The sequence below is a fragment of the Euphorbia lathyris genome, chromosome 3 (genome assembly GCF_963576675.1).
Source record: "Euphorbia lathyris chromosome 3, ddEupLath1.1, whole genome shotgun sequence".
NCBI classification, from domain to species: domain Eukaryota; kingdom Viridiplantae; phylum Streptophyta; class Magnoliopsida; order Malpighiales; family Euphorbiaceae; genus Euphorbia; species Euphorbia lathyris.
This window is the reverse complement of record NC_088912.1, coordinates 29,175,351-29,197,845: the sequence shown is the minus strand read 5'-3', so window position 1 is coordinate 29,197,845 and position 22,495 is coordinate 29,175,351. Positions and strand designations below refer to the sequence as shown.

At 33.7% G+C, this 22,495-nt stretch overlaps 2 protein-coding genes across 7 annotated transcripts; one reads left to right on the top strand and one right to left on the bottom strand.

Annotated features, from left to right (window-relative positions):
- The first annotated feature begins 360 nt into the window (after positions 1-360).
- LOC136223237 (uncharacterized) lies at positions 361-15,895 on the top strand. Of its 6 annotated transcripts, none has more exons than XM_066011134.1 (12): positions 361-498; positions 868-1,150; positions 1,972-2,070; positions 4,933-5,036; positions 8,930-9,735; positions 9,837-9,959; positions 10,113-10,201; positions 10,282-10,482; positions 12,263-12,661; positions 13,175-13,258; positions 13,409-13,629; positions 15,541-15,895. In XM_066011134.1, the coding sequence occupies exons 2-11, from the start codon at positions 1,028-1,030 to the stop codon at positions 13,448-13,450; spliced, it is 2,070 nt and encodes a 689-aa protein (XP_065867206.1). In that variant the 5' UTR covers positions 361-498; positions 868-1,027; the 3' UTR covers positions 13,451-13,629; positions 15,541-15,895. The 6 variants fall into 6 exon arrangements, with proteins under 6 accessions (XP_065867206.1, XP_065867202.1, XP_065867205.1 ...); XM_066011130.1 differs by having other exon boundaries at positions 4,933-5,138; XM_066011133.1 differs by having other exon boundaries at positions 868-1,162.
- A 97-nt stretch (positions 15,896-15,992) lies between these two features.
- Positions 15,993-17,477, bottom strand: LOC136223238 (probable peroxidase 61). Its single transcript, XM_066011136.1, has 4 exons — positions 17,190-17,477; positions 16,916-17,095; positions 16,527-16,686; positions 15,993-16,426 (listed from the first exon to the last, which is right to left on the bottom strand). The coding sequence occupies exons 1-4, from the start codon at positions 17,433-17,435 to the stop codon at positions 15,999-16,001; spliced, it is 1,014 nt and encodes a 337-aa protein (XP_065867208.1). The 5' UTR covers positions 17,436-17,477; the 3' UTR covers positions 15,993-15,998.
- Positions 17,478-22,495: the final 5,018 nt, after the last annotated feature.

Sequence of the window (22,495 nt, the reverse complement as noted above, 5' to 3'; positions counted from 1 at the left end):
CCTTAGATTATCACGAGTGCGGTGTGCCTTCTGTAGGCATCCAGGACATCCTACACGATGGTATGCGTGGAATTAGCTTTGAAAAATTGATTTAATTTTTCCTTTTTTCTCTTCTGGGTGTTTTAACCCTGCTTCATTACCCAAAAAAAAAACGGAAAAAATAATAAATAAATAAATTACATGAAGTTTTTAGATTGCTTTTTGCCTAAGATAATTTAAATAAAATAAAGATAATATAATACCCGTTTTATATTTAAGATCCATTTTTAACTAATTAGTGTGATTAAGAAAAAAAGTAAAGAAAATAGGAAGTGCTTATAGTTCAAAAAGAAAAACAGAAAAAATAATAAATAATAAATAAATAAATCAGGGGAAGCAAAGAAAGAAAAAAAGAGAAGAAACGGCCCTTTCTATTGATAATGGCGATGGAGGAGAAGCTCCTTCTTTTCCAATATTCTTCCATTCTCAGAGATCCCTTTCCGTTTTCTTGTTCTTCAGGTACTCTGCCTTTCCCCATTCCTCTGTGATTACATGTTGTATATTTGGATCAATATCTGATCACTGTGTGATTATCAAAATCCATATCATCTTTTTTAATGGATGCGATCATTTGGAATTTTTCCAACATAATTGGCATTGTTGAATGAATTAATTATGTACAAGATTTTCTACATTCAACGGGAATTTCTTTTTATATCATTTTCCTATTGCTAGTTCAACATTTGCAGATTGTTAGGGTCTATTGCTTTTAATTGGTAACCGTTGTCGCTGGTTCGTATTTTTGTTATCAAATGCTTTTTTTTAAAGAACACATGTGTTGTTTAGCTTACTTTCTTTTCTTTTTGTTTTTCCTTTTTCCCCTGGCAGGTTTTTAGTTTCTGAAATTGAGTTTTGTTTGGTGATGATAATAAGGAAAACTTGAAGAAGTTTTTATTGTTAGTGTGCCTGTGTGTGAGAGAGGGAGAGAGAGAGAGATAGCCTGTGTGTGTTTGTGTGTGAGAGAGAAACGGAGAGTGTGTGCCTGTAAATGTCTTGTGGAGAAGACGAGAAGCAATGGAGTTGTGGAAAAGCCGGAGCAGTGAATTTGTTGAGGGTTGGTTCAATTGTACGAGATATTGGGGAGCCTTGTCTTTCTCAGTCGCCAATAAAGGTTATTATAGCTGTAAGAGTCTCTCATTAGCCATTTAATTTCAGTTATTATGTTTTTTGTTTGTTTATGTACCTTGTTAATATTATTATGATTGTTGATTCACATCAACTCTGTTTCTTCTCTGTTCCCTCAATCTTTTATACGGTTTTCAGTGATAGGAAGAATCTCAAGTAACTAACTTTTTTTTTTTTGGTACCCAACGTTACCTATCTTGGATGGATTCTGGTTGTGTATGTAAGGTTTCACCAGTCATTTACTTAAGGGAACCAATAAATACTATTTTTCTTTTTTGTTAGCTGTAAAATGGCGTGGCCAACTAATTCTCTTTTCATCCCTTTCCTCCCCAACCCTATGGAAACACGCTCAGACACATTTCCTGTTAGTTATTTTTGTCAAAGGCAAGTACTTGTGATGCAATCGAAGAAAGTTGTTGTTGTGTAGAAGAAGGGCTTAGGCTAAAAATTTAGCCAAGAAATTGATAATAATGGTTACTTGTTTTGTGGTAGTAGAGTAGATATATAAGACTGCTATCACTTATAAGTTAACTTTTTGAGTCGAATGAATTTGGTGTATGCCTGGAGCATAAAGATGACAGGTAGTCATTTGTTCTATATCTTGGGCATCTTAATGTATGTGGTGTGGCATTTCAAGGCAGATGTAAATTCTCTTTTTAAATTGCAATCATAATAGTAATCTAGTTTTTCTTGTTTTCTGAAATTCTGCAATGGAAGAAATTTTGCATTTCTTATTATGAATGTCCCATTTGAAATAAATATGAGTCCTCATCTTGGAGTTCTCATATGAGGTGCTATGATCGGCAGGTCAGCAGAATGCTTAAACCTGACAAGTGGCAGGCAACTTTTGATAGTGAAGGGAAGGTTTCTGGTTTCCATAAAGCACTCAAATTGATTGTGTTGGGGGTATGTATTTTCTCCAATGACATATATCTTTTTTCGATGCTGCTTAATGTATGCTCCAGTGAATTTCTGCTGAATTCACCTTTTCTTTTAGCTGATGAAGTTAGTTTTAGGGATTAGGATGGGTAGGGGGGCAGATAATAAGAAATCAATGTGCGTTTCTTTTTTCTAAATTGTTAATCATCATATCAATTTCAATTAAGATTTAGTGTCTACATATGTCCATGAATTGATGCGTTTTTTAAGTCCTTGAAAAGGCATCTCAATAAGCATATTCCGTCTACTTTAAACGCATGCATATTTTAATCTTTCACCATTTATGCGTATGTGAGTATATTTTTGTTTCTTACTGGATGCTTTTAAGAATTTGTGCAAAAAGTTTGAGCTGTCTTTTGTGTCAATTGGAAGCTTGTTATCTTTTTGGGTAGACTGGATAGATGTTAATGTTAGTTTATTTCAGTTATTCGTGGAATTTGTCCAGCATAAGAAAATGGAGTATTGAGATAAGAGAACTTCTAAGGGTGAAGCAAGATTTTTTGCAAGCTTGAAGCTGAATGTCTATTCCAAAAGTCTCTTTTCTTGGATATTTCTGGAATTCTTTTCTTCTTCCAAAATAGTAGTATAATGACATTCTTCATATCATTATTGCTGTCAATTAATATTCTGAACTGGTTGCTATTTTAATCATTCCCATTACAATGCATATGCTAATAGATATAAGCAAGATCTTTCGCAAGCTTAAAGCTAAAGTATATTCCAAAAATCTCTTTTTCTTCGATTTTTTTCTGGAATTTTTCCCTGTTTTAAATTAGTGCTGTGACATTCTTCATATCGTTATTGCCCAGTTGTCAATTAATATTCTGAATTAGTAACAAGTCCATTTCTATTTCAATAATTCCTATTACAATGCATGTGCTAATAAAGAAGAAAAGGGAGGAAAAAAAGGATAATATTATTTCCGTTGCCTAAATTTAAGTTAAATGTCAAAAGCTTGTTCTGTATTTGAATTCTCTTAATCAACTAAAATAAATCCTTGCATTGTCAAATTTCTATTTTCAAACAAGCTGACACTTCTTGTCACAGTTTTGAATAATTCATTCCGTTCCTTTGAAAGCAAGTATTAAATGGTCATGCTGTTGAAATGTGCAGTTTCTGAGTGTTTGTTTTCTGAAATGCAAGGAATTCCTTCTTTGGCAAACCAAACATATTTGAGCTGCTATTTGTTGAAAAGTTCATGCTTTATTTGCTTTTAGAGTCATAAGGATGCTCAACCTGCACACCTTTTTTTTTTGTCTGCTTGGCATTAGGGGTGTTAAAAAATGGTTGGGTTATTATAGCCCACCAAATTTCAACCCATCCAACCCCATGAAATGTAGTGTTAAGTGGGCTACAATGGGTTAGATGGGTTGAATGAGTTATAAATCTTATATTTGATGGCTTATCATAAACCGTCTTAACAACATGTCTAACCCACTCAACCCATATAGTTCTCTATATGCTCACTTTGTTTTTTTATTTATCTCATTTAAATTTTAAAAAAATGTGGTTATTCACAATTTGAGAAAACAATAAAAAAAATTCTAAAAAAAAAAAAGCATACCTGAATCGGACATGACACCTGAATCGGCGGTGAATCGAGCGAGTCCACCAATTCTACCGATTCATGTACTCCATTAAAAAAATGTGTTTAAAATTTTAAATGGATAAAAAAAACGTTGGCTTAATTAAGGAGAGTTCTGAAAAATACTATGAGACTCTTTCTATTACGTTGCAACTAAAGACTATAAATTTTATTACTTCCAATTCCTAACTCTTTTTTTATGTGTTTCTTTCTCTACTCGAGGCTTTTAAACACCCAAGTCAACTTTAATTGGTTTTATGTAACAAACTTAGTTATTAAAATTTTAACAAGTTTTTTTGTAGTTAAGTTTGTAACGCACTATATATCATATACATAATTAAAGTTTAGAAGGTTCGATGTAGCATTTAAGTCAAACCAGGATGTTCAAATTTTCTGTAATGTAAGAGTAAAATTGATATTACTTAGAATCGTTAGAGATAAATATGCATTATTTCGTATATTAGAATCAAATCTACACTTTTTTTTTGTAAACGTTGGGATCAAATTTAATCTTTATGCCCATATTTTATTATTATTTTTTGAGATTTATGGAGGACGAACCTTGGCGCAACGGTAAACGTTGTTGTCGTGTGACTGAGAGGTCACGTGTTCGAGTCTTAGGAGGGGCCTATTGCCAAAAAAAATTGGCAAGGGAAGGCTTGCTCCCAGTACATCCTTGTGGTGGGACCCTTCCCCGAACCCTCGCTTAAGCGGGGACGCGTAGTGCACCGGGCCGCCTTTTATTATTTGAGATTTATGGTTCGATAAAAGTAAGAAGAATAAAAATATATTTTAAACCATATAATGTCAATTTAACTTTTTTTAGTATTTAACCTACATAATTTGAGATAAAAAAGAAGAAGAAAAATAGTAAAGAAAACAAAATAAGTTTCAACCCACTATCACCCATCCAACCCATATAACCCAACCCACCTAACCCATCTAAAAAAAATTATTCCAACTCACATAACCCACCATAACCCATTCCAACCCATTATAACCCACCCAACCCAAGTTTGAACACCCCTAGGCATTGTGGGCTAATTATATTCAGTTATTGTAAGTTTATTTGCACCAAGTTCCATATTGCTTTCTTCTCATTTAAATGTCAAGTTAGTATTGGATTCAAAATGTATCCAATAATCTATCTCCCTGCTGCCCCTGGATGGCTTTTGTGTTCTGGTTCTTATCTAGTACCAGTGATTTCCATATAGCTGTAATGACTGTTTTGTTGCATACTGTAGGGTGTGGATCCAGCTATCAGGCCAGAAGTTTGGGAATTTCTACTTGGTTGTTATGCACTGGGAAGCACTGCTGAGTACCGAAGACAGCTGAGGACTGCTCGAAGGTCAAAGATCTTATTTTCAATATTTTTATTTCATAAGGTTCCCTTGGGGTGCATGTGCTTCTTTTCTATTCAGCTTCCAGCAAAACTGATTGGAAAATATTGGTAAATTGTGTCTGGTCTAATGTTATTTCATTTAGTAAAACGTAAATGTTATGTGTTTAAATTCTGTACACACTATGCATTATCCTTTACACAGTAAATTCTCCTTACTTTTATTGATACATAGAGATATGCGGGTTATTTATTTGCAGTTTAGATTGAGCTAAGTTTTGTTTAAGCCGGTTGAGTTTAAGCTCAACTCATTCAGTGAAGGGCTGATTAAATTCAGTTATAATTATGTTCATATACTTCACAGGCCTAAACGAATTCAAATAAGCCAAACTTTTGTTGAATAAATTTAAGTTATAAAAAATATTAAATATTTATTTTAATTTTATTTATGTTGCTATTGTGTTATGAACCTTAGCGTAGGATCTAGTCACAGGTCTAGACACAACAGAACTCTTCTTTGAATCTATATTGAATTGACAAAAAGCAGACTCGTCCTTGACAGAGCCCTTTCTAATTCTGAATTTTGAGAGAATAAAAGTTGATGTATTATTGAATAGAAAAGCCTTTATTTATAGGCTGTAGATACAAGAGAATTCTAGATCCTAACTTATAGGGATAATTATATCACCCCCTAATTTATAGGAATCAAGACTAATAATTAAAGGAAATAAAATAATGTCTGAAATAACAAAAGGAAATAAATTTAAATTCTAGAATAGGAAAGTAATGAATAGGAAAGTATTTAGTAGGAAAGTAATAGGAGAGTATTTAATAGGAAAGTAATTAGGCTGATAATTTCTTCTTTCTTTGATAATACCTTCCAATAAGAGCGTCCATATCATCACTCCCTAACTCGATTTTGAGCTTGTCCTCAAGCTCAAACCCTGGATAAGCTTCTTGAAAGTGTTCTAATGGCTCAGCAAAGAATATACCAGCCACATAGATAGCAGTAAATGGATGGGCCAAGGGTATAAAATGAGCATACTTTGTAAACCGATCTACCACCACCAGTAGCACTGACTTCCCTTGATCTTTAGGTAAGCCCTCCACCAAGTCCATAGAGATATCCACCCAAATTTGTTGCGGGACAGCAAGAGGTTGAAGTAGTACTGCAGGTTGCAAGTTTTGCCATTTATGAGTCGTGGCTGAATTTTGCGTTTGCATCAAACTGAGTCGGGGTTTTGCCATAGGAGGCTGTCCTCGCCATAAAATCTTCTTTCCGTTAAGGTTAAATTTCATAGTCAAGGAGCTAAAGTCGCACAGAAGAGGTCCAAGAGTACAAAACCATTTGACTCCCAAAACCACGTCGAATCCCTCCGATGGTATAGCATAAAAATCAGCTTGGAAAATATCGTCTGCAACCTGAAGAGATACTAACTTGCATATTCCCAGGCTTGAAACATGCTCTCCATTTTCCACTGAGACTTGCAGCCCCGGTCGTTTCCAAATCTTTAGTCCTAAACTTGGAAGGAAGCCCTCACGAAGAAAGTTGTTTGTGCTGCCCGAATCAACTAAGACTGAAACACTAACACCTGATATTTTTGCTAGTATCTCCATGGTAGGAGAATTGCAGGTTCCGCTAATGGCATTTAGAGAAAGCTCAAGAATTTCTGTCGTCTCTTCCTCTTCATTATATGAATCTACTACCTCAATCCAAAATAACCGCTTGCATTTATGTCCCTGTGTATAAGAGTCATCACAATTATAGCATAGTCCTTTGGCCCTCCTTTCAGACATTTCTGCTCGTGTCAGCTTCTTGAAAAATGGCGTGGAAGAGTGCAATTTACTGCCACCTCCTATTGATTTGACAATTTTTCCCCCACCTTTTGCAACCATGTTCTTGCTAGTGGAGATAACAGTTTCGCTTCTGTTAGATTTGGGGATGGACCAGTTTGTGTTGGATCGCGAGTCTAAGGTTGATTGTGAGATTCTTTGTTTATGTTCTAATGTCCGAGCCATATGCATAGCAATTCCGAGGTTACCTGGCTGTTGCAACTCAACATCAATCCGGAGTTCTTCTTTCAACCCAGCGGTAAAAAGATCCACCTGTTGGCAAGGAAGAAGTCCTGAAGTCCGAGCCAATAATGATTGGAACTGTTGTTGATACTCTTCGACTGAACCAGATTGCTTGAAGTTGGCTAGTTCTCCCAAGGGATTATTACTCATAGCTGGCCTAAATCTCACATGACAACACTCCTTAAATCGCCCCCAATTTAGTTTTGCCTCCTCCTGCTCAATTTGATCAAACCATAGTTGGGCCTCTCCCAATAGATGGAATGCAGCTAGGCCCACCTTATCTCCTTCAGTAGTTTTTTGATTGATGAAGAATTTCTCGCACCTTTTCAGCCATCCTAGAGGGTCATTAGTGCCGTCATAGGTCAAAAATTCCATCTTGGAATAATGAGGTACCATAGATCTTCCCATCGGTGGTTCAGGTCTGCAACCTAAACTCGAGGTTCTGCTGCTGCCAGGAATTCCATTGTTTTGTCCCTCTATATTATTGCCGCTAGATCCCTTCTCTTTTTCCCGAATTGAAACGGATAATTTTGCAATTTGTTTCTCCAGTGCACTTTGATGAGACGACATTTGTTCCATAAAAGCATCCAGCTTCGACGCTAAATTTTGCGTGTGGTGTCACGACGCCAAGCTCTGATACCAAGTTGTTATGAACCTTAGCGTAGGATCTAGTCACAGGTCTAGACACAACAGAACTCTTCTTTGAATCTATATTGAATTGACAAAAAGCAGACTCGTCCTTGACAGAGCCCTTTCTAATTCTGAATTTTGAGAGAATAAAAGTTGATGTATTATTGAATAGAAAAGCCTTTATTTATAGGCTGCAGATACAAGAGAATTCTAGATCCTAAATTATAGGGATAATTATATCACCCCCTAATTTATAGGAATCAAGACTAATAATTAAAGGAAATAAAATAATGTCTGAAATAACAAAAGGAAATAAATTTAAATTCTAGAATAGGAAAGTAATGAATAGGAAAGTATTTAGTAGGAAAGTAATAGGAGAGTATTTAATAGGAAAGTAATTAGGCTGATAATTTCTTCTTTCTTTGATAATACCTTCCAATAAGAGCGTCCGTATCATATTGATGCACTATAAAGTTGAAAAGTTTTGATCTGTATGATTCTAATTTTGGCAGCAAGAGAGAGAGAGAGAGAGAAGCTCACAAGCCTAATCAATCAACCTTGGCTGTATCCAATTTAGACTTGGTTTGTTCATTGTATGAGCTTAGAAAATGAGCTACAATTGATTCAAATGATTGTGTTTGAGCAAGCTCACCAAATTGGCTCATTTATAGCCTAATTGTTATTATTTGTTAATTAACCACATGTTTGAATGGTTTCTCTTTTTTGTTTTGTCGTCTCTATCATTTTAAGCTGTGAGTTTTGTGATCCTGTGAGTAGTCATTCATGTTTTTTGAGTTTCTGTCTAGGATGGAAAAGAAAAGAAAAATCTTAAGGTTCTTGGCTGGTTAGGTTTGAAAAGTAAAAGTTTTGTCTTTCCTGTGTTTATTTATATAGCCTTAGGGTTTGGCTAATTTGAGTTCGATAAGTCTTTTTTTTTTTCTTTTTGCAATATGATTTCAGAAGCAATGAGAGGTGACTAGTGATTCTTTTGTCAAGGAATAAGGATCACATATCCTGTATATTTACCTTTTGCACTTATGATATTTAACATGAATTTGATAATTCATATTGAGGAAGTATTTTGTTTTGGTTAAGGAAATTATTTGAAGCATATGAATCTGTTTAGGTTCTACGACATTCTAAAGTTCTCTGCATATATTATTGTGAAAAAAAAGCTTATTAAATCTTCCATGCAGGGAGCGTTACAATAACCTAGTTCAGCAATGCCAAGCAATGCATTCAAGTGTTGGAACTGGTGTACTTGCGTATATTGTGGGATCAAAAGTTATGGATATGAGAATATCATCCAAAACTGAAGGAGGGGAAGCTAAAGTAAAGAATAGAAGAGATTCTACTGATGCTACTGACAATTTAGAGAATTATAGTGATTGTAATAACAATTGTACAGAAACATCATGTGCATGTGAAAGGGAAAGTTCTAATGATTCGGGAGAGCTTGACCCTGTCAGGGAAAGCCCAGACAGTGCAGCATATGACTCGTCTTTTTATCTGCCTGCTTCTGGCACATATACTAGTGGTTACCTTGAAAGAGAGGATGGAGCTCATGCATCACAATATCTACAAGACAACATTTTTGATTTTCCTGCTTTACCTGTCACAGATTTATTTAATCGGGAAGGTGACGATACAGAATGTTCCTTTCATGATGTCGAAGCTTCAGGACAACAAAAATTGAGATCTGAAGAAAACAGAATGCACAGCTTTCATATTAATAATAACATAGATTTAATTATTGAATCCGGTGGTTCTGGCTCACCATCTAACTATGTTTCACATCACGAAAATTCTGAAATTGAAGTAGTTCATTATGATGATCAGGAGCCTGTATTAAGGTCTAATAATCAGAATTATGAGAAAGAAATAGTGAACAGATTGAGAATTTCAGATGCCCCAGAAACACCTTCATTAAATGCAGCACCTCAGGAAGGGGCTACTAGTCAAGACAGAGTGTCTGATTGGCTTTGGACATTGCACCGGATAGGTAACTTTATTGTGAATTTCATATTCAATATCATCAGAAAAGCAGCATCTCGTGGATTTCTTTGCTAATATTCTTCTAAGCTGCCAATACTTTGTTATCAGTTGTGGATGTGGTACGAACAGATAGTCATCTTGAATTCTACGAGGATAAAAGAAATTTAGCTAGGATGTCCGATATACTTGCCGTCTATGCATGGGTTGATCCTTTAACTGGTTACTGCCAAGGTGATTGCATTTTTCTTTCTCAACAAGTCCAAACCCTTTATAATGATGAGATCATTATTTGCATTGTTCAACTGCTTTTTTTTTTTGGCACAGTGAGTTCTGGTCTGAAAGGATGAATGGCTATAGACTTTACTTCAATTGTTTGTCTTTTAGGTATGAGTGATTTGCTATCTCCATTTGTTGTGCTTTTCGAGGATGATGCTGATGCATTTTGGTGCTTTGAGATGCTTTTGAGAAGAATGGTATTATTAATCATCACTTACCTTTTTAGCTAAAAAGCTCATTGCTCTTCTTTGACATATTGTTTTTTGTACCTTTTCAGCGTGATAATTTTCAGTTGGATGGACCAACTGGAGTCATGAAGCAATTGAAAGGATTGTGGCATATATTGGAATGTATGGATAGGGAAATGTTTGCACACTTGTCACGTATAGGTGCTGAAAGCCTCCATTTTGCTTTCCGAATGCTGATGGTGCTTTTCCGACGGGAGTTATCTTTTAATGAGGCTCTTCGGATGTGGGAGGTTTGTAGTTTTTGAGTCGGTTTTTTTCCACTGTTTATTATAGCAACTTTACTGTATTTGTTATATAATTAGACATTTGTTACCTATTGGTAATATTTTTTATGTACTTCTTTCTGGTTTTTTCTGGACCTTCAGTTTTTGCAGCCTTAATTAGATTCACACCAAATTTTTTTTTTTTTTTTTTAATTGCATATCCTTTATTAGCTTAAGAAGATTGTTGGAGAGATCTCCTCAAAACTGTTTGTTTATTTTCTAAGAGCACAAAAAGCTATTGTTTCTAAAAACATAAAGTTAATGATTCTCTCTTTATCATTTGAGGGTGCTTTCAGCCTCATGCTGCTCTCTTTTTTCCTATTTATTGTTTTCCCTATCAATTTATTTGAAAGCATTTCATGCTCTTACTGAATTTATAGGACACCCTCAATTTTGTCAACATGGGGTCCATACATTTGGATGAGGTTGCTTGTGCTGTTTGTGCTATTGTTAACGCCTTGAGTTCTATTAAGCAGGTGATTCTTATGAAATCGTCAGATATTAATATGAATTGGGCCTTTAACTATTAGCTTAAGCTTTTAGTTCAATTGGTTCCATGACATGGTATCAGAGCCTCTTAGATCTAGTGATCAAGGGTTCGAATTCTGACAATCCCATTTGTTGATTTAATTTCAACACATGGTAAGATGGGACTGCGTTGTACACGCTTCAAGCCCAGTGGGCATTTGTGTGCGGGGTGTGTCGGATATTAATATGAATGGACCTTTAACTATCAACTTAAGCTTTTTAGTTCAATTGGTTCCATGGCAGAAATAAATGGAGAATAGGGATAAATAGATTGAGTGCAATGTACATAATAACTTTAATAGTTCATATTTATTGATTGTAGCAATGGAATGATATGTGATGCTAGAAAAAAGAGAGTAGATTTTCTAGAATATGTAGCATGATAGATAATTGGGTGTTGTAATTTAGGTTAGCATGTCCTGCACATTTTATGTTAAAAGTTCAGGTATTACAATATTTGAGTTGACATATTTCAACACGGTTATCTATTCACTTCAAAATTCATATGCAGAGAAAAGCATTTATTAAACAAACAAAATGGATGAGACTATGATTTGCTTAACTTGTCAGTTGTTTAAATGATTGACCTTTTAAGATGAGGCTTTATATGTTACATTTATATGCTTGGTAAGTCATTATTTTTCTTTATTTTCCTGGTTTGGTAGAACTGATTATTTTTCCTTTCAAATAAATGGTCATTAAAATGCATAGCAGTGGCAACGTGGTAGAATTATTCATGCCAAACTTATGTTTTTCTTGTCCATGCTGGTAGATTTATGTGTGGTACAAAGTTCTTCTGCACTAGAATAAGCCTTGTTGGCATAAGTATTAGATGATGGGTTAGGTCATATAGACAACTCTGAAAGATAGCTGTACCAAATATCGCTAATTTGCTTCTGCAGAAGTCATATACGAGATGTGTTAATTGAACAAGACACTTAACGAGTTATAATGAAGGCCAGTTATTATTATGACATGTTATCAGCAAAGTTGGAAACCAAATACAACTTAACTGGGCATCTTATATTGGACTTCTAATCTTCTTACTATGATTTTTTTGAGCCAGTGGCCTTTCCTATCAGTGCATTTTCATGAGCAGAGTTATCAAACTTGTTGTTGTAGAACGAAAGTTTCCATTCAATGATGATAGTTTATAACTATTTGCAATTCAGTCGACTTTTAGTCAAATCTAACTTTTGTGAAATTATCTTTGATGTAGATGATGTGGGCTGCTGATTTTGATGAATCCTTGGCCAGTCATTTGGAAGAGAACTGCTTGGAGGCACTGGTGGTACACCTTCCAGTGGATACTGAAGAGGAAATGAGAGAAGAAAGCAAGGAAAATGGTAGTGGTAGCTCACATGACCGAGAAATGAAACATACAAATAATGTGCATTCTGCGTCTGAGAATACTGCAATCAAGTCGGCATCAGCTTATCCCTTTTGTGGTTTGACGAGGGGTTTTTGGTCAAAAAGTGAGCCCATACAGATCAGCACTATACTCTCATCAACTAAGAATGGGGATGATGAATTACCTGTCTTCTGTGTGGCATCCATTCTTATCATGAACCGTCAGAAAATCATAAGGGAAACTCGCTCAATTGATGACATGATAAAGGTAGGTGCATTGATTTTAGTATTTGTTATGAAGTTATTGTGTTTTCTTTCCCTACGATTAGTTTTGATTTCTTAGTGTTTACTTCTTTACTTTTTCATAAGATTTCTCTCTCATGATATAATGGTTGAAAATAGATCAGCATACCTGTTACTTGAGTTTCCAGTCATTTACAGTTTATTTGTGTAATGTCTTGAAAAGATTTTGTTTCTTTTTCAGAAAAGAAAGCTGAAAAATAAGGGGTAGTTTTTCTCAGTTTGTGTTATTGAAATAGCAATAATTTTTCTGATGTATTCTTTTCCTTAATCATGGGATCCTGTAGTTTTTCTGGCTATTTGTTTAATGTATGATTTCATGACAAAAGTCATGTTGACCCATGCAAATTTTGCACAGCATTCAAACAGCAATACCTATTAACTTCTTTTTGCTGTTAATTCATCCAATTTGAGAATGAAGGTAAAAGTTGCCTAGAGCTAAATTGGTTTCACTGACCCCTGAATGTCTAAATTACTGCAGATTTTCAATGATAAACTGCTTACGATCCATGTCAAAAGATGTGTGCGTGCAGCAATCAAACTTCGAAAAAAGTATTTTTACAAGGTCAGATGCTGTTTTGCATATTAAATTGTATTCTTAAAAGATTAACTTTTTTTTTAAGAATGTTATTTTCCTTTTCTTACATCATTTGCAATTGAGCAGATGCTATAATTTTTTTTATGACTGCTTTTTGTGTAACTACTGTTTGAACAGTTGATAAAAACCAAGAGCCCTCCCATTCAGAATGGTGACTAGGTTGCACCATTTTTTGTGTACTTCTACTCGAAGAAGCACCTGCAATCATTCTCTGTGATGCAAATATTGAGTGTTTCTGACAAGTTTTTTTGGATCCCTACAATTGAGATGTTTGCTGCTGCTACTCCAGAACTTGGTGCAGTTCTTTGTACTATCGATATCTCCATACCTTCGTTGAGGTACAATGGTTCTGCTTCTTCTTATTTCAATGATATGCTAAAATTCCAAGCTTTCAGCACATTTATGAAGTTACCAATGCAACTTTTGTCTGGCATATTAGCGCCTTCTGTGAACTTGCATTCTTGTACAATTGAATATAGATCACTTTTTAAAAGGAAAATGTTGTTATTGTGGCCTCTTGAGTTAAGACTAGTGGAAATGTCTGGTTATGGGTCATTTTTATTCTCCTAAAAAAGCATCTCTTGAAATCAAAATTGATAGGTTTAATAATTGTTGGGACGACATACATCATATAAAACACCTGATTAAAGTAGATCATCTTTTTCTCAGTCATCCATAAATAATCTTAATAACTATGCAAAATATCTTGTTTCTGTTGGTTTAAATGCTGTGTTCAAACTATCACTTCATCATTGCTGCATTTCCTACAATCTGCCATCTTGTTGCAGCAATTTTTCATGAGAATGGAGCAGGGACACTATATTTGCATACATGGTTCTTTTGCTTTTTGTTTCTAGCCTGGATCCAAGGGTTTGTTAATATGGTGTTCTGCAAATATTAGAATAGACATAGTTCTTGGCAGAATATGAATTTTTCTACCTTTCTTTGTTGTAAAAAAAGATGATTGATGTTGATGCCTTCCTTTTTCTTTTGGCATATTGTAATTTATGTTTTGCAGCGTGATAGATAGGATATGCTTTTTGACATCATATAATTTCCCCTGACAAAACTATTGAAGAGCTCAGAGATTTAGCTGAATGCTAGTTTAATTCCCTAATTTTTGGAACCCATTTTGATTTAAGTGGTTCAAATTATCAAATTCGATAAATGTAAAAATTTAAGATATTGTTCTTAGTTATTTTGCACTGTTTATACTACAAAATACAAATAGCTAATGTAGTATCCCTAGTTATGTTGATAAATTTATCTTTGTAGCAGGCATGTATGCAGACTATGAATACCACCTTTATGATAACTAAAGTGAGACCTATTTATTGGTCTATTTTAATTTTCAATTTTAATGTCTGTGGTCTAGTGAGTTAGAGGAAATCGACAAGGTTTGCAATGAACCTATACCTTAATCTGTTTCTTGTTGACCCGAGTAACACACGCCTGTTCTTTGTATTGTTGACTTGTTGATGTGTATCTGCGAATTTGTTTCCCTTTAATCCCTGACATATGCATTGGTTAGTGAACTTCAGAGACAATTTATCACATTTCTGTACCCGATACCTAAATGTAACAATTACTGATGAATTTCGAATAAATCAAAGTCGTCCTGGGGTTACATCTAATTTGAAAATGTTGTCATCATGGTCATACACCAACTTGCCTAAGCTTTGGCAAGGAATATTAATTAACTCCATGAGCATTTTCAAAATCCAGTTTGAGGTGTAGTTATATGGATGTTAACTGGACTGAAATTGAAATGTGGTGATCAATGGTGCATCTAAACCCATTTTATTCCTATAGCTGAGGATTGGGTAGTTGTCACCATTCTATAATTTCACTATAAATTGCCAAACACAGATTGAGGAAACTGGAGATCCGGAATAACATCTTCAAGCTTTTCTTAGTTAGCTCTCGTAGGTCATTGAAATTGAGGTTCAGCTTAATCTGATCATCAGCTATGGTTGCCTATGCTTTCGAACCATTATTTAACTGTTGACATGTTTATACTTTATACGAAGAGTATTTGAATATTCTATTAAAGTCAATTCATTTAGTGCTAGTTTTCCATTCAGTACCATTTTAAATAAAGTTAAGCTGCACTATGGAATGTATCTTGCATGATGGAATTTTATTTAGAGCTAAGCTGGGTTAAATGATTTATTGAGAACTAAATTTTAGGGTTTTAATAAATGAAAATATTTGAAGTTGATTCTTGTTGCCTTTTTTCCTTATTTCAGCATTATCTTCGCTTTTTCTCTCCTCTGTTTGAAGCTAGTGGAAGGATCAACAGTGAAATCAAATCTTTCCTGCATCTGTTCCTGATAGTTTAGCTTCTATGGACACTTCTGACAGGTAGGCAAATACATTGTAATTTTTCCTTCACAAAAGTTATTATACCAATATTTAGAAAACAAAAAATGTATTACAATTTTGAACCTTGCGGCTATATATGAAATTGAAAAGAGAACCTGACTTTTCAGAGATATACTAATCAATAATTGTAGGAATTTAAATGTCACAGATCAAATTTGTGACTTTCTGTATTACTTAATTTTTATTTGTAGATGGGAAAACAGATTTTGAATGCTTTTATTTTTGTGGGTTTTCTTTTATCCCTGATTCATAGTAAGAGATGGTTTTTATTATAAACAAAAAATCTACACTTATCAAAGATGATATCTTAGGCTTGGTTCTATTATTTCTTATTTGGGACCCGGCAATTTTTGCGTATTTCCCCTGAATTGCCTGTTAGAACACTGATGCTTCCCATCCGATTCATCGATAAAGCATATGACCTCCTCAAGTCCTCGAAATTGGCAGCAAATTCTTGTGTGATCTCTAGAGTGTCATTACTATATAGCAGCTGCTGATCAACTCCCAGAACAGATTTGTAGGACAAAGCTCTGTTATAGTATGAGCTGGTGAATTTATAGCTAGAGCCAGAATCTGGATTTAGAAATACTAGGGGATCAGTTTGACCCTTTTTAGTTCTTCGTGGACATAGCTTTCTCATTGCAGCTGCAAATGTTGGGTCCATACTAGGATCTGGTTTCCCCGTCTTATTGAAATTGTATAGTCGGTCCACGATATATCGACAGTGAATTTTTCCCATTGAATGTGACCCTGATACACAAAAGCAATGCACATCATGATTTGAAATAGAAATTTCTATTATGAAGCATAGTGTTGAATATTGTGGTGAATTAAGGTTCATCTTTCATACCCATGAGAGTTACGAAATCGAGCTCATCTAAGCCTTTAGATTTAAAGTATGCTAATGCATCTTCCAATGAGATTGATGGTGATGGGAGATCTACTGATGCTGCACTTGATGTCATCCCATCCTTTCTTCCTGTTAGTAATGGATATGATGGTGCACCTGCCTGTTGTTTCATAGATGCATTTCATACATTAATAATCATCATGTGAATTCTATAGCATACTTGTAGCATTCGTGTGGACTAATTATGATAAGGAAATACATGTAAGCTGAAAATAATAGGCAAAAAGGATCCCGAAGCCTCTGATCATTCCGATTTTGGTAGATTGAGCTCATGATCAGAGGTCTCTAAATGCATCGAAGTAGGATTGAAGGATTCATGTATGTCTTACCATATGAACAGCATCCCTAGTAGCAAGGTTAAGAATGTCTGCACAAGAGACGATTCCTGGGCATCGTTCTTCAAGAACTGTTTTGATCTTGTCAATCAATACAAATGCACCTAATCCCCAGTTCTGTGGAGCTGTCTTTTCTGAATTTTTTCCATCTAGAAGAATCGATGCGTCACACCCCTGAATCATTTTGTGCAGTAGAAGTTTTTAAGAGAGTTTTTTTTGAAACTTAGATCAACAATGAATCAGAGATTAGAAATAGATAAGCACATACAGTTACAAAGCAGTCTGAGTAGAGCAACCGGAGGAGCTTAGCAGTAACACTCTTATCCCTTTTCCATGACTTCTCTACTTGATACCTTATGTATACCTCTGCGTCGCGGCACTTAGTTTCCCTCCGGTAATATTGCCATTTCAGCTTCACCGCCGGAACCCCAACCGCCGCCTCCACATTTTCTAGATAGAAGCTTAATGCAAGAACCACCAGTGGGAAAATCACAAACCACCCTGATATTCTCATCACTAGTTTGAGTGCACTAAGCTTGCAAATGCAGAAATTAGCTTGAAAATGGTAAGACTGATGTGGAATGAGATGAATGGAGATTCTGATCTCCTTTATATAGACTAGCTTCCTTAGCATTGTCCTACGTGGCGGTACCGACTATGCCAGGGTGGATAGATTTGGATAATAATATTGTTAAATTGTGTTGTGTGTTTAGGGTTTAATTGATTTTAGGAGGAAGTAAGCGTGTGAAAAGAAAAGGCTGTACACATGGAGCAAAGGTGTAAGTCTCAACATTCTTCTTATACGCCTTGTCGTATGGTAATTGAGCATTTAAGCAACAACGTGAATGCATGTGATCTCTGCCTTGACTTTAGGGTTTTTTCTATTTTTACAATGCAAAAGAATTCTGTGATCCAAGGCAATAATTACTGATCAATTTCATTTCATTGATTACCAACATGATCTGCTCAACATATACATGGAACTCAGTGATCGTAACATGATATTCTTGCGTTTTTCGACAAATTTGTTTGGAAGATTCGATAATAATTGCTAAACCACTTAGTTCAAATTTTCTATTAGATACGGTACTATTAGTCTTACTTGGAAATGTTAGAGGTGAATTTGTACTATTTCGTACATTAGTGTCAAATTTGCACTTTTTTGAAAATGTTAGGATCAAATTTGGTTCTTATCCTTTTAATATATTAGAGCGTTCAAATTTTTGGTAACTCCCATCTGTGTTTAAAAATTTATTTAATACCATTTGAAACATGTAAATTTTAGGGGCAGTTGAAATGAACAATTTCATGTAAAAGTTTATGTTCAAAGGTGATTAATATAACAAAAAAGTAAAAAATTATGTTAATGTAATAAAAAAATAATGGTTCAATCCAAAAATATTAAAATGACCAAAGGTCTTACACATCTATATGACTTTATAAACGTGGGATACATCAATTAGGTAGTTATTAGTAAAGGTGGTAATTGTGTTCACGATGATACAAAATTTGCACAATTTTTTGTTTTAGATTGATACAAAATGACACGTAAAACTTTGAGTTGAATTAGCATTGATTTACTAATTCGAATATGACATAAATATTTAAAATTGTTATTATATTCTCTCATGTTTTTACGTGTCACCTTAATAGACAGAATAAAAATTACAATTTCACAAGAAAACACTACTCAAACATCTCATACTTAATAAGGGATAAGATACTCATACTTAATAAGGGATAAGATATAAATTTATCTCTATGATTACTGAGGGAAAAACATATTTAGCTTTACGTATAAAACAATTTAATTTTAAACCTAACGTTTATTAGACGATGCAATTTAATAATTAGCTTAAGTTTTTGATTAAATAGTTATTTGACATGATATAATCTCTTAAACTAATTGGCCGACGGTTTCAAATCCAGAAAGTATTTACATGCAAAAGTATATCAGAAACTACAATAAAACTATTATCGAGCCTTAACTACTTGTGACACCATATATGGAAAAATAATGTTTAATTGGTAGAAAAGTGAGGAAGAAGGAAGGATTTGGCAAGTTGGCTGCCTACTTGGCTAAAAGTTCCATAGTGTAGAGAAAAAGCAAGCACAAGTTAGGAATGGCTGCCTATTACATTCTTCAAGAAATTAGCTCTGCAAGTAACCTCTTTTGACCAAACTTGGAATTTAAAATTATAGTATATTATCCCCATAAAATCATAAAATGAGAGCATGGGTCAACTACATGTTATAGGGTAAATATGGACTATTTACTTGCATTTCATACCAATTTCACTCAATTTTATATAATTTCACTTAGTTTCCCCTCTTGATTGAAACTCATGTGAACTTGATTAAAACTATTTTGAAATATTAATTCCATGGTTTCATCAAATTATACTTGAGTTTGAATATGTTTAAATAGGGGTTCACTCCAATTTCATTCATTTCCACCTCAAAAGTAGGTGAAATTAATTAAAACTCGTGTAAAACTGATTAAAACTATTCTAAAATATGAACTTTCAAGATTTCATCAAACTATAATTGAGTTCAACAAGTTTAAATTTCTTACACACCAATTTCACATAGTTTCACCTCATGTGATACCAGATGAAATTGGTTGAAACCAATTAAAACAATTCTGAAACATTAACTTCAATGTTTCATTAAAATTTTGGTTGAGTTTCAACGGATTTAAATTCAGTTTCACAATAATATCACTTAGTTCCACAAAATTTCACTCATTTTCATCTCATGTGGAAATTGATGAAATCGGATGAAACTCATTTAAAACTGATTAAAACTATTCCGAAACATTAACTTCAAGATTTCATCATATTATAATTGAGTTTCAACGGTTTAAATGCATTTTCACACTAATTTCACTCAGTTTCACCTCACACAAAACTAGGTGAAATTGGTTGAAAGTCATGTAAACCTGACTAAAACCTTTTTGAAACTTTAACTCCAAGGTGTTATTAAATTATAGTTGAGTTTCAATAGATTAAAATGTAGTTTCAAACCAAACTAACGCGGTTTTGCCTCATGTGCAACTACGTGGAACCGGTTGAAACTTATGTAAAACTATTATAAAACACTAACGGGTAAATTACACTCATGGCCACTAAACTTTATCCATTTTAACATTGTGGCCACTGAACTTCAATTCTTAACAGTATGACCACTGAACTTTATATTTTTTTTAACATCGGTTGTCATTCAATGCCTCAAAATGACGTTTGGTTAGGAGAGAGAGTGTGAATTTTTAGAGAGAGAAAGATCCAATATATGTGAGTTTGGAAAATAAAAAATGTGGTTTCATAGTAAATTTCATTCTAAACAACTTTTATTTTTTAATATTTTCATTTTGAGGTCGATAACGGTCATTTTGAGGAGTTAGTTAAAGTTGAGTAGCCACCAGTGTTAAAAAAGTGTAAAGTTTAGTGGCTGTACGGTTAAGAATTAAAGTTGAGTTGCCACAATATTAAAATAGGTAAAATTCAGTGGTCATAGGTGTAATTTACCCAAACATTAACTCCAAGTATTTATAAAATTATAGTTGAGTTTCAACAAGTATAAATATAGTTTCAAACCAATTACACATAATTTCACCCATTTCCATTTCATGAGTGGAAATGACTGAAATTGGATGAAACTCATGTAAAACTTATCACAACTAAGCCGAAACATTAACCCCAAGATTTCATCAAATTATACTTGAGTTTCAATATGTTTAAATGCAGTTCCACACCAATTTTGCTTAGTTTCACATAATTTCACATTATAATTGTAACAATTAAGTTTTGATATCATGCAAAAGAAATGTATGCATAACATCATTCGGAAACGTAAGGACGTATAGTGCAAAAAGAGCCTTCAGATCAAACCACGTCTCGAAGAGTAACTGCCAAGACACGTGGACTAACGGGAGATATTTTGAATCCATTCCGGAACATGTTCCCTAATTCACGCCTAAAATCTAAGGAATACAGTTTAGACACATTACAAACTGCCTCAATTATAGTAGGTCTGCCATTCAGAAGTTGGCATTTGTCCTCAAGAGAAGCAAGAGCGCACATCTTAAACCGATTACCAGAATTTTCCCTAACACCTTATAAATAGAACACCGAACTGCTTAGTGCTCACCTTCCTAAACACTACTAAATTAAGTATGAGAGTGGGGTCACCAATAATTGGCATCTCCTTGACCTTTTTTTTTTGTCTACCTCACACGTAGAAGGAATCTTAAATATCATCAGAGCACTACCCACAAATTCCATCGTATGAAGTATGAGATTGTATGTATAAATGGAGGGTTACGATCTCTAGAGCCAAACATTCGAAGTTTGCAGCCTCCCTCTCAACTATAGACGCTACGAGTTGTTTCTAATCCTAAGGTGCTAGCGAATATGGTCAATCTATTACACTATAATTTATGTACACTTTCACTTTTAATCTCGATAAGTTAATATGGATTTATGATGTTTTAGAGTTATCGACAATAGATCTAATTCTAATAGAATGCATGTTTCAAAAGATTAACCATCAAAACAAGCATAAAAACTTTTGTATGCTCTTTGAAGATAACTTTTTTCTTTTTGCATAAATAAATTTTTCTTAATATTGAATTAAAGGAATGAATGAAATTTAAAATCTCGAATCTGTTATTCAAACTTAATTATATAAAAAAAAATAAAACAATTGCAGTAAAATAAACATTATAACCTTGATTAGCTAATAAGCCATTATAATTATTTGGTAATTTTCTTCTTTTAAGACATATAAGATGAAGTTAGTTTAAAGATTCTCAACATATTATGAACATATTTTAATATTTGACATTTGACATTCACACTTTAGTGAGCTAACTATTTTTTGGGATATTTTTGAAGTGGAAATTTGTCATTAAAAAAAGATAAAATGATAAAAAGAAAACTTGTCTATATGCTAAAATAATAATAATAATAATAATAATAATAATAATAATAATAATAATAATAATAATAATATTGTTATATTATTATATATAAAAAAAAGAACACACAAACCACACCATATACTATCTTTATTTTGTAGTCAAATATTATGTATTAAAATAAAATTTCTGATTTGAAAAGTATTAATTCAATCCGTTATTTTGATACTCCATCAGTTTTATATCACATAACTTTTTAGAGAGTTATACAGAAATTAAGGATATTAGAAAAAGACATTGTTGCCCCTTATTTATTGATTTCAATATTTATTTATTCTATAATAAGTCCATTATGCTAATTAATTTTCGTAAACCCGCGTTTTATAGCAGAAAAAATGATGACTTAACGTGTACTGATCATATAAAATGACATGTAATATGAAACAAAAAAATTTCTAAAAAGACATGTAATATGAAACGGAGGTAGTAGTATATATGTGTCCAATTGAACTATATAGAAAAAAAACAAGACTTAATCAATGTGATTTTTTGATAAATTGAAAGTATAGCACTCTATGCAAGTTTAGGAGACGAATGTATATCACTCTAACCAATTTTAAGAGGTTAATATGTGATTTTAAACTAATTTAAGTGGT

Coding starts and splice junctions, on each gene's coding strand:
- LOC136223238 (XM_066011136.1), bottom strand. CDS start 17,435: ATGAGAATATCAGGGTGGTTTGTGATTTTCCCACTGGTGGTTCTTGCA. Junction 17,096..17,189: donor ACTCAGACTGCTTTGTAACT/GTATGTGCTTAT, acceptor AAAATGATTCAG/GGGTGTGACGCATCGATTCT. Junction 16,427..16,526: donor CGATTTCGTAACTCTCATGG/GTATGAAAGATG, acceptor TTTGTGTATCAG/GGTCACATTCAATGGGAAAA.
- LOC136223237 (XM_066011129.1), top strand. CDS start 1,028: ATGTCTTGTGGAGAAGACGAGAAGCAATGGAGTTGTGGAAAAGCCGGA. Junction 10,483..12,262: donor AGGCTCTTCGGATGTGGGAG/GTTTGTAGTTTT, acceptor TCTTTGATGTAG/ATGATGTGGGCTGCTGATTT. Junction 12,662..13,174: donor CAATTGATGACATGATAAAG/GTAGGTGCATTG, acceptor AAATTACTGCAG/ATTTTCAATGATAAACTGCT.